Source organism: Megalobrama amblycephala, linkage group LG15 (assembly GCF_018812025.1).
Source record: "Megalobrama amblycephala isolate DHTTF-2021 linkage group LG15, ASM1881202v1, whole genome shotgun sequence".
NCBI classification, from domain to species: Eukaryota; Metazoa; Chordata; class Actinopteri; order Cypriniformes; family Xenocyprididae; genus Megalobrama; species Megalobrama amblycephala.
In genome coordinates this window covers 3,460,928-3,477,944 of record NC_063058.1, presented here as the reverse complement: position 1 = coordinate 3,477,944, position 17,017 = coordinate 3,460,928, and the positions used below count along the sequence as shown (strand labels likewise).

Here is a 17,017-nt window from a genome sequence, read left to right as displayed (position 1 = left end):
CGAATCTTTGAAAAGCTTCGTATCTCGCATCACTATACTTTTCCACTAGAGCACGCTGTTGTCTAGGTTCATGCCAGGTAACGTTAATTCATTAAAAAAATCCCAGTTATTTTATTTTATTATTATTATTGACTGCAAAATTCAGTAATATTATATTTGCGCACCTGTTCCCAAATGTAAATAATTTAACGAAGATTTTGCCCAGCCAACAAGACGCTTCCTTGTGTCACGACGGCAAACTGAAAGACGCTTTGTGATTGGCTAAGGCTTCATCGAGTACAGCTCTGATTGGTGTGTATCGTGTCAATGTAATCATCAGTTACTGACGATAGCTGTCTGAAATGCTCCTGCGTTCGTTGCCAAACTCCAGTAAATGTTCTGTTTACCACTTTACCATCTTGTACACAATCATATGAGGTAAGATTAACCTCCTTCCTCCTTCAGAACGGCTTCATAGTTATTTCTTCTGTGTTTTTGCTCTATTGTTTTAAAGCTGTTAGCAATAGCAAGTCTGAGAGACTGACAGAAAACGAGCACTAATATTAGCATTCATATTGTCATCATTTATATACCGCATCAACGAAACATGCATTTATACACACACCATTGCAGCGAATCAAATACGACCCCTGACCAACCGACTGACCCCTGCGGTTTGTGTTTTTGGGGTTCGCATATGGCTAGTTAGCTTCGGTTGCTATTAGTCATGAAAAACAGATCATGTTTGTTTTCTTGTTTTAGTTCTCATAGTGTTGAATGTAAACTTATGTGTGATCTGAATCAGATGCGGATTCCAGACTGAACCCATGATTAACCATGCATACGAGCACTAAACGTTGTTGTTTTGAGTCTGCTGTTATTTTTCTTACTTTTATCAAATGTTATCAGCCTTTTATTCTAGTGCCTTCATTTATTTTAACGAGCATAAGTGTTTACAGTAAATACAGTGCTCATGATTGTGAAACATGAACATAACTGATGTCATTCTCATTGATTTGTAGTGAGGCACGTGATCATGTTTTGAACTGAAACTTCATAATTGTCTGCTGTTTTCTTTTTATTATTTACTGAATTACTGCTGAGCAAAATTATTTTTTAGAAAGAAAGAAACCTTTAAAAACATTCAGCAGGGAGTTAGGTTGAGTTGTTGGCAATTTACATTGGCGTGCACTTTTCCAACATCAACATTTTGTAGTCTTTGACAACATTTTTAAGAATTCACTGTAGATTGAACATTTAAATTGATTTTGTGAATCCTCCGCACATTTAAATAATTGTTAACAAAATAATATTGATTTTGTTTACATTGTTGGGCTATGCAACCATTTAAAAATAAAATTATGCAGTTTGCATCATAAGAAGTGGAGTCCATGGGACTGTAGTTGCTTGATAATTGAGCTAGGTAGATTTGAGTTTCATCTGCTTTTAACATTATTGCCATTATTTGACCTAGTGGGAGATTGAATAGGAGAGGTCCGAGGATAGATCCCTGGAGCACTCCACAAGTCACTGAGCTCCTCTCATAATTGGGTCACTGACGAATACGGTTTTTAAAAGTGGAAAAAAAACAAAATGGAGGTATAATTAATCTTGAAGTTTTATTAAGTGTTAACAATGAGATTATGGTTTTTATAATCAATTAACACTGTTTTTGTCATTTTTTTTTTTTACAAGATGGACAAAATTTGTCACCAAAAAAGTAATTTGGTTTAACCAAAATTTGGGTTATACCGAATGACGATATTTTCAAACAATGCTAACATGCTGATATCTAGCTAGCTAGCAAAAGGACAATCAAACTTTTTATGTTTAGTACAAGTTTTTAAAATATTACAACATTTTCCATGTTTTATAGCGGTTGTACCGAATGACCTGATGTTTCAGGACATGCGTATGAGCAAGTGAAAACATGAATTTTTCAAATAGTTAAAAGAGAGTTAGTTACTTTGCTTCATGACCATGTGGTCCTTTTCAGGTGTCAAAATGATGTCACATCCTGTCACATGATATTGACCGCATGACTTGATCCAAAATGGTCCTTTTATATTGGTTACTCCTAATGACATCAATGAAATTAATTTTTCCGGACATTCTTTCTCAAAACAAAGCAACGACTTCTACACATAATGTTAATAGCATTTTACACTATGTTTATATATGATGATATAAAATCATGCCAGAATAAAAAATATATACATTTATTACTTTTTAAGATACTTTAATCACAAATGAAATGGCTGAATTGGCCTTTGGACGGTTAAACCGAATGACCTTTTGACACTTCAACATCTTTAAAATATCTTTATATGCAAAATATAATTAAAACCTTTTGGATTCAATAAAAAAGATTTAGTTGTTCTACCTTACATACTTTGGATGACATATCTTTATTTGTTATTATTATTAAGGCCTTTGGACAAAAAAAAAAAAAGACCTGTCATGTCATTGACCCAATTAAAGCTATATAATGCAATTAAATTCAAATGGTATCAGGTCACGTTCAGGTCGTAAATTTTAGCATGGGACTCCGAGTATTGCACATAATTTTAAGCTTTCTTTCAAGTTTGGTGCTTATAATACAGGAAGTTCCCCCAAAATACGTTCATTATAGTGATGTGGGTTGAATTAGTAAATTAATATACACAGATGAACAGATCAAAACAATAATTTCTGTTAGACTGTAATTTCACAAAGAGTGAGAGTGAATCAGCACCACTGTAATCGAGCTCAAGCTGCAGTACAACACTTTCACTTGTGTTTAGAATCATTGATGTGTTTAACAGGAACCAGAGCAGCAGTCAAATGTGTCTAATGCTAGAGGGATATTGCTATGAGGAATGATTTTTTTTTTTTTTTTACGATTAAAAGTTAGAAACATTTTGAACAAACTTACTTGATAACAACATTTAAAGTCTAGCAAATAAAACAGCCTTGAATAATGTGCAGTCGCCTATAAGAGCTGAAAAAAAAAAAAAGTCAAAATTCTGTATCAGTGCTTTAAAATTGCACAGGCAGCAGCATACACCACACGCCACACACAAAGAAGATGGTATAGCTTTTATTTGATAGGTAATTACCCAGTTGCACAACATACATTGTTTGTAAGTATAGAAAATTTTAATATTAGGGATGCTTCGATCAGGATTTTTTCAGTTGATACCAACTACCAATTTCGATCCAGGGCTTGACATTAATGCTTATCTGCTTTTTGACCAGACCAGTAGCCTGATTAAAACCTCAGCCACAAAAAATTACTATGGAAGCATCGAAACGCAAGAATGATTCTGGTTTCATTAAATTCACTGCCTGTCTCTTTGTGAGAGACTTTAGGAGAAATCAAAACAAATGAGCGTTTATTTTTTTTTTTTTTTTATAACATATAATTTAGTTAAAGGTGCTGTAGAACGTCTTCTTAAAAGATGTAATATAAGTCTAAGGTGTCCCCTGAATGTGTCTGTGAAGTTTCAGCTCAAAATACCCCATAGATTTTTTTTTTTTTATTAATTTTTTTAACTGCCTATTTTGGGGCATCATTAAATATGAGCCGATTTAGGCTGCGGCCCCTTTAAATCTCGTGCTCCCCGCCCCCGGAGCTCGCGCTTGTCTTAAACAACATAAAAAGAGTTCACACAGCTAATATAACCCTCAAAATGGATCTTTACAAAGTGTTTGTCATGCAGCATGTCTAATCGCGTAAGTATGGTATTTATTTGGATGTTTACATCTGAATGAGTTTGAGGCTATGCTCCGTGGCTAAAGCTAACATTACAAACTGTTGGAGAGATTTATAAAGAATGAAGTTGTGTTTATGAATTATACAGACTGAAAGTGTTTAATTATGAAAATAGCGATGGCTCTTGTCTCCGTGAATACAGTAAGAAACGATGGTAACTTTAACCACATTTAACAGTACTTTAGCAACATGCTAACGAAACATTTAGAAAGACAGTTTACAAATATCACTAAAAATATCATGATATCATGGATCATGTCAGTTATTATTGCTCCATCTGCCATTTTTCACTGTTGTTCGTGCTTGCTTACCTAGTCTGATGATTCAGCTGTGCACATCCAGACGTCCTGCCCTTGTCTAATGCTTGAACATGGGCTGGCATATGCAAATATTGGGGCGTACATATTAATGATCTCGACTGTTACGTAACAGTCTGTGTTATGTTGAGATTCGCCTGTTCTTCAGAGGTCTTTTTAACAAATGAGATTTATATAAGAAGGAGGAAACAATAGAGTTTGAGACTCACTGTATGTCATTTCCATGTACTGAACTCTTGTTATTTAACTATGCCAAGATAAATTCAATTTTTAATTCTTGGGCACCTTTAAGTAACTTACCTCGACCAAGGGAACTGTTTTGCTGAATATTATCATGATTGCAATGTTAAATTTATTTTATAGTTCAATAAACAAGTAGTTAATATTAAGTTAACTAATATTTACTTCTTTACTCAGACAAGTGAATAACTGATTAACTTGTCCTATGGACAAGCACATGACAAGGCTTAATGTTGAGCCCTGTGATCATTCATGTTTTGTGTCTTAGAAATGCACATTTGGCTCTAGTAGTGGCTTGAGAATAGTAAAACAGTAACATCTGTAAAAAATTGTAACAACCTCATTTTTATATGGTAAAATGTAAATATATTAAAAAAAAAATTAAGTCTGACTTTGAGACTTTGAGAAAATTAAGTCTGACTTTGAGATTGAGATTTAATAAGTTAACCATTGGTCATCCATAGTAGCATACATTTAGATCATGATGACCACAGTTAAAACCACACATAAACATGGTAAATGTAGCTATGGTATTTCTATGAAAAAACTTTAGCCTAAATACATTTAGTATAAATGCACAAATGTTATAGCTTACACACACAAATAATAATGATAATAATAATTAATTAATTATATTCCATTACTCCTTTAATACATTTAATACATGTCTACATTAAAGCTGCAGTCCATAACTTTTTTCGGTTAAAAATTATCCAAAATCAATTTTTGAGCAAATATAACCAGCCAATGTTCAAAACTATCTTGTTACCTTAGCCCGATTCACAATGGTAAGCTTGTAATAATCTTTCCTAATTCAAATGGTACCGGTGGGTTTCTGCGGGAAATTCGAGCATGCCGCCATTCGTCTTTGCATCAATATTAGTTATTCTATGCCGCACAGTAAATCAAGACCTAAACAATCGATCCAATCCAAGCACGCTCCAGCTATAAAACAGGCTCTGACTGGTCTCGAGATCGAGTTTCCATTAGTTGAACTTTCAAATGACAATTGAAAAAACTGCATTATGATTGCAACTTGATCAGATCCCCAAAGTCCAATAGCTTTAGCCAAGCAGCATGTCATGTTAGTCCATGAGGATTTTTTCAAGATCTACGCATCATGTTATTTTGTGTGTAGGCTTGTTTGAATCTGCTCTAAATAAAGCCGTTTACTAATGTTTCACAAAGTTACAAAGCAGAACGTGGCACAAAAGCCTCATATGTATACTGCTTACATGAGCACCAGTTTTACGCCAATAAATTGCAACTGGTTCGTGAGATTGGCCAAATATTGTGACTACCGATCGAGTCATAGAATGTGATTATTGACCGATACCAATCTGTGGCTGATAGATTGGAGAATCTCTAAATAAGAATGGTAATAATAATACATTTAAGACATGTTCAGTAGTTTTGGACAATATCTGTGTTTGTTGCACACAAATTACATTCCCATTTTTGTTTCGCCTATTTAAAGTAAATAAATCATTCTGCTTGATTCATTTGAGGCCTGGTGTTGGGTCAAGCTAAAAGTTTATTGTGAAATAATTTTATATGGAAAGGCATGCCCCATTTCCAGTGATTGGATATCTGGGAGGCATGGCTCAATTTAATGTCAACCGGAAAACACGCTCCATGAAATCCCTGTAAGGATCACAGGAATTGTGGTTCCCCTTCAGCCCAGTTTGTTATGGCCTAAAGGAGCAGATCACATGGCAGATTTCACATTCTTGAGGGTTTCAGCAGACAGTCATCCAGACAATCTTCCTATGATGCCCAGAATGAGGGGTGGTGGCCTGACTCTTGAATATTATCAGGCTTTTGGACTTGACCTCTCAGAACAGCCATGTGATTCTTTAATCTTCGCCTGGACACCCTGAGCCTCTTCATCTTCATGGCTTTCCTCTTCCTTATCCGTCATTTGAAGGGTTTGAAGATGAAATTATTAATGGTGTCGCAAACTCTCTTTAACCATCATAAATATGTGAGTAAATCTTTAGCAGAATCGTTCAAACGTTAGCTGTTTTTACATGTTTCTGGATGGAACTTGAAGCTAAGAGTTCTAGACTGAGGGTGTTCATAGTAAAACAAAAGCTTCATGGCCTTGAAGTTCTTCCAACTAATTGTAAAGCGAATATCATCTTTCATGGTTGAATAATAGGGTGGAACCTATTTTTTTTTTTTTTTTATCATACTGTACACATTGCAGTAAATCAATGGTGTTTGAGTGTAAATGCAATACAGAAACACTACTATGATGCAACAACAATTAAAATAATAATAAGTAAATGCAAAATAATTGAGCAAATTGTGTGTAGTTGTCATGAAAATAATGTCACAATGCAAAAAAAATCGCATTGGTCTTAAAAACATTAATTTTCTTAAGTGCAGTTTCTTAAAATGTTCTATTAATTTTGGGTTACAATATGTTTTGGACATGTTCTTAAGATGTTTTGTTACATTCAACCAATGAGGTCTACAGTCTTACAGGTCAGAATTCAAACACACATTTTAAGGAAGTGAGCAGAATAGACTGTGTATCTATTTCCCACTCTGAACATGTAGGGGATTTCCTGCAGTGAGATACTCAACCAAGACTGGCTCAAAAATACAACTGTGGGTGGAAATGTCTAGATGAAATTAAGATATCTTTTCCTCAGATAAATGAATTTCTTCTTCATCAGTCAGTCAGAGGAAAGTTTCTTGTTAATTGCTTTGCCTCCTCACAGTCTGCCTCTGTTTACTTGGATACGGTCATGTTTACTGTACATTGGAGTGTCTTGAATTTAATTTCATTTTCAGGATTCCTTAATGAGTTCAGCTGAATTTTTCAACTGATTGGACAAAGAGTGAAAGAAGAAGAAAGGCTTTTTTTGTCTGTCTGTGTGAGTGGTGAGTGAATGTGAATGGCATTTACCTGTGTAAAGTGGTGCTTGTATCTGAAAAAAAACTCACCAACACAATGGTGTGGGCATTGATATACAGTTGTTAAGACATTCAGAGAGTTTTTGAGGCATTGCTATGCAGTTACCAAGGTGGTTGCAAAGTGGCTGCATAGTAACTCATGTCAAAAGTAATGACCTCAAGTCTCTGATATACCTCAGGACCCTCTTCAGTGTAAATCTGATCACTTAGAAAAGTTCCTCATCAAGCTGCACTATCGGAAGTATCATTCATGTCACTCTGTGGGATGGGTTGCACATCAAGGTTTAAAGGCCTGTTCACATCAGTACAAATGCTTGTGATTTTTCTGTTAAGACCAATGCATTAAAAAAACAAAAACAAAAAAAAAACAGCAGAAGGACCTGGTGTGGTGATTATATTAAAGCAGAAATACAGCGGTTACCCTGGTTAATATATGCAGCACTGCTCAGTTTTCTGTTTCTAAGCTAATTGTGACAGAAGGATGTAAATCAAACAGTATTTACATGTTTTCAAACACCTGTTCAGATATTTGTATTCACTATGGTGTTTATTAAATAACACCAAATACAAGAGTACAGTGACAAGAGAAACGGTTCTGGATTCTTCCTCTGCTATTCACTCTTGCTTAGCAAAGCAGTCTGTTTGTGAGCACCACCAAGTCACCGGTTTATGTAACGGCAGCAGCTCCGGGCATGTGACTAAATGCGAGAATCATATTGGTTGGCCAGTTTTCTTCTCAGTGAGATGGAAATGAGATAAGATCATTTCTCTGTTAAAGTAAATAAAATAAAGTCTGTTGCATTGACAGCATGCAAATGTTTGTGCTGGTGTGAACAGACACATTAACTACCACTCATTCAAAGTAAAACATTTATTGCACCGAATTTTCACACCGAAGAAGTACAATAATTATAATGATAAAGATAGTGTTTTTAAAATCATTTTAAATGTAAAAGAATAGCAGAATCCACACCACAACTATAATGATAACAGCACAGAGGAACGATATCGCTGGAATCACTGTAATAATTAGATTTTCCAGCTGATGAACGAAAAAAAACATTGACAGCCAATCAGAATCCATCCTGCTTTAAAGCACTCAATCATTTTTAAGCTGGAGATGACAAAAACTGCAGCTCGCTTATAACGAACAAGACGTTATCATGCGTTGGATGTGGACGCTAATATAGTTATTGTTATAGTGATCTTTAGGTATAATTCTTGGTGAGAACAGGCCTTCAATGCTTAGGAATTGGGGTTTGTTCAAATCACTAATCTTTTGGCAAAATTGGCAAAATGCCACTACAAATTAGGTCTATAATGAAATAAATACAGCTTTGCAAAGTTCAAAATATAATCAAGAGAGAAAATGTAAGCTGAGCAAAAGTAGTTATTAATGCTAATCCTGTTTAGTTCAACCCCCACGTCCTTTGACATTTCTAAAATTCCTTTTCTCCGTATGTTCCCACTTTTCATGTCATTCTTTCTCTTTATCTGTTTCTTTTTGCCCCCTCCTGCCTCTCTCCTAGGAAGTGGAGTTTGGGACACATATGGCTGTGTATGATGAGAATATCCTAAAGAACCCTTTTTACCTGGCCCTGGAAAAACACCGACCGGACCTGTGCAGCAGGGTGGCAGAACTTCATGGCATTGTGAGTCACCCACTTCCACATTTCTCAGGATTGTATGCGTTTTATCGGTAATGCTGTTTAAGCATTTTACTCATAGAAACAGCCTTGAAACAGAGCAAGTGAACGTTGTTTGTGTGTCGATGACTGAAACGATGAACGGATTTATTTGTGGAACAGAATTAGTCATGTATTCGTTCATGTGACTGTGGTCAGTTCACATGCGGCCAGAAAGAGGTTCTGTGTGTATGAACTGATTCTTTTATGTTGGAGATGTTAGAAGTTCTGCTAATCAGATGAAATGACAGTGCTCTATGCTGTCTTGAGGTCATTCATCAGTGCTTAAATGAATTCTCCTAAAAATGATTAAGTGAGCTGTGTTTTAAATGCTGATAAAATGCTGATAAATGTGAACATGTGATGCACATTCTTTTGTATCATGTTGTTCTGCTGTGCTGGGTATCAGCTCATCTGTGATTTCATTTTGGCTGCAGCCTTATGTGTGTGACCAGATCGCAGCTGTGCTGATATTTAGACCAACAACACAATTACTAGTTAGGGCTCGAGCACCTATGGTGTGAGGACTCTATTGTAATTGCTGTCAATTATTATTCTTCTCCGAAATGAATCGCATTTTTGAGGGCCTAAACATGCTCGAAAACTCATGAAACTTTGCACACGCGTCAGAATTGGTGAAAATGTGCGTCTGATATGGGTGTGGCAAAATGGCTCGATAGCGCCACCTACAAAATTTCACGCTACGTTTCACGTACAGGTATGAAATTTGGTAGACGGATATAACAGCCCAATACCTACAACAAAAAAAAAAGTCCCTGGTGCAAAATCTGAAAACCCAACAGGAAGTGAGATATTTTGAATTTTCTCTGCAAAATTTTTGTGGTTTTTGCTATTTCCAGACGTTGTACTTTAAGGAACTTCTCCTAGAGCTTTAATCAGATCAACATCAAATTTGGTCAGTCTAATCTAAAGGCCTTTGCAATGTTAAATTGCAAGTTCCCTTGGCCGTTTTCATTGAACAGTGTGTCCGTGGCGGCCTGACAAAGTCTGATGTTTCGCCATGAAACAGGAAGTTGTTGTAACTTGGGCATACAATGTCCGATCTGCCCCAAACTTAACATGTTTGATAAGAGTCCTGGCCTGAAGACATCTACATGGCAATATTCAGTTACAGTCATAGCGCCACCTGTGGGCAACAGGAAATGACATATTTTGCACTGTGATTAACTCACAGAAACACATTTAAACATGCCATGAAGTACCAAACATGCTAGAAACACGTTAAATCATGCAACCCTTGGCTGAGTGCTAAAGTATGTGATTAACGCCACAAAACAGGAAGTTGTTGTAACTCAGGCATACAATGTCCGATCTGCTCCAAACTTCACTTTTTTGATAATAGTCCTGACCTGAAGACATCTACATGGCAATATTCAGTTATAGTCAAAGTGCCACCTGTTGGCAGCAGGAAGTGTGGCACGTCAAAATGACTTTGCCATATTTCCCTCGTATTTACTCTCTTACATGCATGACTCCCACTGTTCACTGTTTTCCTAAGGTCACCGGGTGGCGGTGGCCCCGGGTGCGAGGGCCCTTTCATCGCTGCTTGCAGCTTTAATGTGATATTGCTTTTTTTACCACTGTTCAATAATTAGGAAGTTAATATTTAGTTACTTAAAGTTGGCCTACTTTCTCTATTTTTGCTCCGCCAATGGAAAAGTTTATGCACAACTTTTATGAATTTTGAAACCTAATATTTTATGGGTAGAATAAAACGTGCCAATATATTGAGCTTGTGTTTACTTAAGCTTGTATTATTTATATAATTGAACCAAAACCCATTTAAAATAAAAACAACAAAAAAAAAAAAACACGAACTTTGGCTTAATGGAACTGGGTATGCAAAAATGTGAACTATTTTCTGAGTTTTAGGACTCTTTCCGGTAACACTCTGTGATAATATTTCCAAACAAAGCCAAAACAGGATCAACCGTTGTGTAGAGTGACGGTGAAATGTCCCAGTCAGGCCTCCAGACAAACATTTCAGAGCAGTAGCACCGGTGCCACTAAGTTCTACAGATGGGGAATTTTAATCATAAAGTTAATTTAATTCAGTCAGGACCTCTTAAATTTTTTTATTGCCATATTTTGCTAAAGTTACATTTGGCGCTATGGCTCTGTTCTAAATTCCCGTCCTTTTCATGAGCTCCATGAAAGCTAAGACCGGGAACAGCAGCAGCATCTGGGGACAACCTCCCACTTTTTTAACTGGGAGAACAGCACAAAATCCCCCTATTGAGAACAGAGCATGCATCAATGGCAACAGAATGACATTTAAGTTAAACACAAGTTTAAGGAGGAGCTGGGGAGGAGCAGGGTTGCAAGCAGCGTGCAGTGGAAGCAGCCAAGCAGGCAGAGAGACGAAAGCTGCGTTTAAGTAATGCGCCTTATTTGAGGGTTGCCAATTGAGTCCATAGAAATCGGATCAGCTGATATGAGTGGGGTTGGAATTTGTGAATCAGCTGATAGAGGAGCTTGACCATGAGGCCTGCCTGAACTAATGCAGAATTCTTGATTAATTAAAAAAAAAACTAATGTTTTGCCTTAAGTACAGTTATTAATAATAGTACATGTTTGTTTATTGGGAATTTGACAGTAAAGCACTGAGATTGAACTGAGATGCAGATAAAATGAACTTTTATTATCAACAGTAGAATGCAAAAACCTAATTTTTATAGGGAAAATTTAAATATTCTCCTCTTATTAAATGCACCATTGTTTTTCTAGCATCATTCTGAACTGACCAACAGCTTCATTGATTATAAAAAGAGTGCTCTTTGCTTGCTTTCTGTGTAATTCAGTCCCAATTTGAAGAAAAGTTTTTGTTTTTCATGAGACTTTGTGACTTCCTACTTTTTCCATATATTAGGGAGTGAAAATGGCTAATAAGTCAATAAGCACCCCTCTTCCGCTTTTTGTTTTTCTTAAATAAAAGTGTTCATTTGCCACAAAGTGTTAGTTCCTTTTCGATACTTCACTCGTACTGCGTATGGGGAAAAGTCTCCCTTTTTCCCCGTCACTGAAGCCTTTTTCAATAACGCAGTGTAACTGCATCGTCATTGGTTCACTCATAGACAAGTTGTTGAACCAATGACGGCGCTGCATAGCTGCGCGACCTATGGCGAGAGAGCGCGCGAACTTTCCCGCCGAAATGGGCGGGGTAAAGGGCTATATAAGCAGGCGTTTCGCCATAGGATTTCAGTCCTTTCTCCTTCAGCGACGACAACGCATCTCCTCGCTGATCTCCGCCTGAAGCCTGAGGAAGCTCGCCGCCTTCGAGAAGCTCCCGCCGCCGTCTGAAGAGGCCCCGCAGCGGACCCAGCTGAACTCGCCGGTCGGAGACAGCGCCGGCGCCCTCGCTGACTGCCGCCCCGAGCGCCGTCCTCGAGACGCCCGCCTCCCGCTCCCGCTTCCGGCCGCCTTCTCAGCGTGTCTCCTGCCGCCATCCGGTGCGCCCCTTGAGAGCTTTCCCGCGGCTTATTGCCGCTCTAAAAGAGCGTTTCCTCAGCGGTTCTACCGCTCTAAAAGAGCTTCCGCGGCCCTCGCCGCTCTAAAAAGAGCCCCCCAATCGCCGTTATAATGGCGGCGGCGTTGCTACAAATGCCGCGCCACTCTTGTGGCACGTGCAGAGCCCCTCTGCACGATGATGACGGACACAGCGAGTGTGTCGCGTGCCTGGGCAAGTCCCACGCCGACGGCGCGCTCGCTGGAGCCTCATGCCCGCACTGCGAGAGCATGAGCCTCGGTTCTCTGCGCTCACGGGTCGCCTTCTTCACTGAAGGCGATCTCGCCGCTCGCGCCCTCCCGTCTCCTTCCTCCCGCGAGCCGGCCAGGAAGAGACAGCGGGGTAGAGCGACTCAGTGCCCGGAGTTGTGCGAGCTCACGTCGGCCCAGCCCCCGCGTGCCTCGCCTTCTCCCCCGAGAGAACGTTCTCCCGTCATGTTCTCCCGACCAGAGCAGCATCCCTCTGCAGATGCGAGCGACCTCGTCTCGTTTGGAGGATCTGACGAAGAGCCGGATGACTCCATGTCTCTTGCGGCTTCTGAAGCGGAAGGATGGGCTGGCGAGCCGGACGACCCTGCTCCCCCGCCTCCTCTGGAGCCCATTGATCACGGCCAGGGTATGGATGCCGAGCTCTTCCGCATCCTATCCAGAGCAGTGGAAGAGCTAGACCTCGACTGGGCCCCTCCGGAGGAGCCATCACGTAGCCGCCTGGATGAGTGGTTCCTGCCAGGCCACCGCCAAGCCCCTCGCCAGCGTTCCGCTCCATTTTTTCCTGAGGTGCACGAGGAGCTTACGAAGTCGTGGCGCGCTCCGTACTCCGCCCGCCTCCACACAACACACCATTCTGCCCTCACTGCTGTCGACGGCGCAGAAGAGAAGGGCTATGAGCATTTGCCGCCCCTGGATGAAGCGGTGGCAGCTCACCTCTGTCCTCCCGTGGCTGTGGGATGGAAGACCAAAAGATCCCTGCCTTCCAAGCCCTGCAGAACCACCTCTACTCTGGCTGGAAGAGCCTACACCTCTGCAGGCCAAGCTGCTTCGGCGCTTCACACCATGGCGATCTTCCAGGTGTTCCAGGCCAAACTCCTCCGCTCTTTGGACGAGTCCGGCATTGATGCACCTACCTTCAAGGATCTCCGCAGCGCCACCGATCTAGCCCTGCGGGCCACGAAGGCCACTGCCCAGGCCATCGGTCGTTCCATGGCCAGCCTGGTTGTGCTTGAGCGCCATCTTTGGCTCAACCTCACGGAAATCAAGGACCTGGATAAGACGTCCTTTCTGGACGCCCCGGTCTCCCCTTCCGGTCTTTTTGGGCCAGCGGTGGATGGTTTCACCGAGCGCTTCACAGCAGCGTAGAAGTCGTCTCAGGCCATGAGACTCTTTCTGCCCAAGCGCTCCAGCTCTGCGTCTGCTCCTAGCCGCCCCAGGACTGCGCCGGCTCAGCAGACCAAACCTGCCCCATCCACCTCTCAAGCAGCGCCGCCTAAGGAGCATCGTCAGCGCCCTCGCCCTGCTAAGCGCCAATCCTCCTTCCCGAGACGCCAGGGACCCCGGCCCAAGATTGTGCTGGACCCGGTGACTCCGAAGACGTCCTGATCCAGCAGGAAGGAAGAGGGTTGGGGAATCTCGCGTTGCGACCGGACCACCCCAAAAGCTCCCTCGTGCAGTCTCCCCTCCGCCTCGTTTAATTCCGGGCGTGGGAGAAATGCTCTGTGTTGTAGCTGGGCCCACACATGTTGCGCCCAAACAAAACGCCGTTTTCACGGCGAACACTATTTTACTTCCTCTAAAAGAGAGCATATTTCCTCTTCCACCTCCTTCGGTGTACGGCCCCCTACCCAGCGGCCTGTCATCCGACATCATTCAACCCCTTGTCACTCGGGCCGAGGCCTGGCAGGCCATCCCCGACGTGTCAAGCTGGATCCTCGGGATCATAAAGCAGGGCTACTCGCTCCAGTTTGCACAACGGCCCCCTCGCTTCGGAGGGGTGCTTCAAACCTTGGTGAACCCGGACGACGCTCCCGTCCTCCGGGCCGAGGTCATGACCTTACTGAAGAAAGGGGCTATAGAAATAGTTCCCCCTTCAGAGAGCGAGTCAGGCTTTTACAGCCGTTACTTTCTGGTCCCCAAAAAGGATGGCGGCCTCAGGCCCATCCTAGATCTCAGACTTTTGAATCGCTCCCTCATGAGACGGAAATTCAAAATGCTGACGCTGAAGCAGATCCTCGCACAAATTTGTCAAGAGGACTGGTTCTGCTTGCTGGATCTGAAAGATGCATATTTTCACATCCAGATAGCCCCCCTTCACAGACGATTCTTGAGATTCGCGTTCGAGGGGGTGGCATACCAATATACAGTCCTGCCCTTCGGGCTGTCCCTGGCTCCTCGCACTTTTACCAAGTGCATGAACGCAGCGCTTTCCCCTCTGAGACAGATGGGAATCCGGGTTCTGAATTACCTCGACGATTGGCTCATTTTGGCCCATTCGCGAGTCGAGCTGGAACACCACAGATCTGTGCTCCTCAGCCATCTCCAATGCCTGGGTCTCAGGGTCAACCTAGCCAAGAGCTCACTGCTCCCCAGCCAACACATTTCGTTTCTGGGGGCAGTTTTCGACTCAGTCCGCATGACGGCAGTAGTCTCGCCAGAGCGCGCCCTGGCGATTCAGTAGCTCGCGGCTTCCGTCAGGAACAAAGCCTATCTTCCTCTGAAGCTCTTCCAGAGGCTCTTAGGGCTGATGGCTTCCGCCTCCCCAGTTCTGCAGCTTGGCCTTCTTCGGATGCGGCCGCTACAGTTCTGGCTGAAATCCCGGGTCCCCCCACATGCCTGGCGGCACGGCCGCTTATGTCTCAAGGTCAATCGGGCCTGTCTTTTAGCCCTGAAACCTTGGATGAACCCTGCTTGGTTCAGTCTTGGGGTACCTCTACAGGCGGTGTCACGAAGGACGGTGCTCTCGACGGACGCATCCAACTAAGGTTGGGGGGCTCTGTGCGAGGGCAGACCGGCCTTCGGTTCGTGGTCCCACGAAGAGAGCCTTCTCCATATCAACTGCCTCGAAATGTTGGCAGTGATGAAAGCCCTGCAAGCGTTTCAGGTTCACTTGACGGGACGCCACGTCTTAGTCCAATCGGACAGCATGACAGTCATACATAAATCACCAGGGCGGTCTTTCGTCCAGCCGTCTATGCGCTCTGGGGAAACGTCTTCTGGAGTGGGCAATACCAAGGCTTCGGTCGCTCAGGGCGACTCATATACCTGGCAAAACCAACCTGGGTGCAGACATGCTATCACGGAGCAACGTCCCCTCAGACGAGTGGATGCTCCATCCCCAGATGGTTTTCAAGATTTGGGAGCTCTTCGGGAGAGCAGAGATAGACCTCTTCACCTCAGAAGACAACTCTCATTGCCCAACATATTTCTCAAAGGAAGTCGATGCGCTGGCCCACACCTGGCCCAGCACACTCCTTTACGCATTTCCCCCGATCGCACTGATCCCGCAGGTCATCAGGCGAGTCAGGGAAGACAGACACAGAGTCCTTCTAGTGGCCCCGCTCTGGAGGAGCCAGACTTGGTCCTCAGAGCTGTTCAGGCTCTCCACGGAAGCCCCGTGGCCCATTCCCCTGAGACGGGACCTCCTCTCTCAGGCGAACAGAACAATCTGGCACCCCCAGCCAGAGCTCTGGGCTCTACACCTCTGGTCCCTCGATGGGAGCCGACTGACCTTCCCAGGGACGTACTAGAGACCATATCTCAGGCGAGAGCCCCGTCCACGAGACGCCTCTACGCCCAGAAATGGTCGGTCTTTGTTGATTGGTGTTCCACACGCAACATAGACCCCGTGGAGTGTGACGTATCACCGATACTGTCCTTCCTCCAAGAGCGTTTGGATCTGGGGCGCGCCCCTTCAACGCTCAAAGTATACGTAGCAGCCATCTCAGCGTTTCATGCTCCTATCGCTGGCCAGTCAGTGGGTCGGAACAACCTTGTGGTTCGTTTCTTAAGGGGTTCGAGGCGATTAAATCCTCCTTGTCCCCTTACTGTTCCCACTTGGGACCTTTCTTTGGTCCTTAGGGCTCTCAAAGGAAACCCCTTCGAGCCGCTGAGTTCAGCTGACCTCAGGCCTTTAACCCTGAAAACCGCTCTGCTACTTGCACTAGCATCGGTTAAGCGTGTTGCCGATTTGCAGGCCCTCTCTTTGAGCCCTGCGTGCCTCGAATTTGGGCCTAATGACTCTAAGGTCGTGCTGAAACCTAGACATGGCTACGTCCCCAAGGTGCTCTCTACTCCGTTTAGAGCTCAGGTCATTTCGCTCTCTGCTCTTCCTCCCTCCGCGGATGAACAGGAGCTGAAGTTACTCTGCCCTGTCAGGGCATTGAGGACCTATGTAGAGCGATCACAGCCTTTCAGGCAATCAGATCAGCTCTTTGTCTGTTTTGGTGGCCGCACCAAAGGGTCTTCGGTCTCAAAGCAACGTCTCTCGCGTTGGATAGTCGACGCGATTAATCTCTGTTACTCCTCCCTGGACATTCAATGCCCCTTAGGAGTTAGGGCCCATTCCACTAGAGGAATGGCTTCCTCCTGGGCCTGGTCTA

At 42.8% G+C, this 17,017-nt stretch overlaps 1 protein-coding gene across 3 annotated transcripts in view; it reads left to right on the top strand.

The window, feature by feature from the left end:
• The first annotated feature begins 263 nt into the window (after positions 1 to 263).
• Positions 264 to 17,017, top strand: part of ankrd27 (ankyrin repeat domain 27 (VPS9 domain)) — a 50,454-nt gene continuing 33,700 nt past the window's right edge. For 2 of the 3 annotated variants that reach the window (XR_007179996.1, XM_048158074.1), the window contains exons 1-2: positions 264 to 417; positions 8,745 to 8,867. Coding sequence is in view for 2 of the 3 variants with exons in the window: in XM_048158074.1 (XP_048014031.1) it covers positions 8,766 to 8,867 (102 nt within the window). In the remaining variant the exon portion in view is untranslated. Of the gene's footprint in view, positions 418 to 7,092; positions 7,183 to 8,744; positions 8,868 to 17,017 lie in introns of all 3 variants that reach the window. The other variant, XM_048158075.1, reaches the window with a different exon arrangement.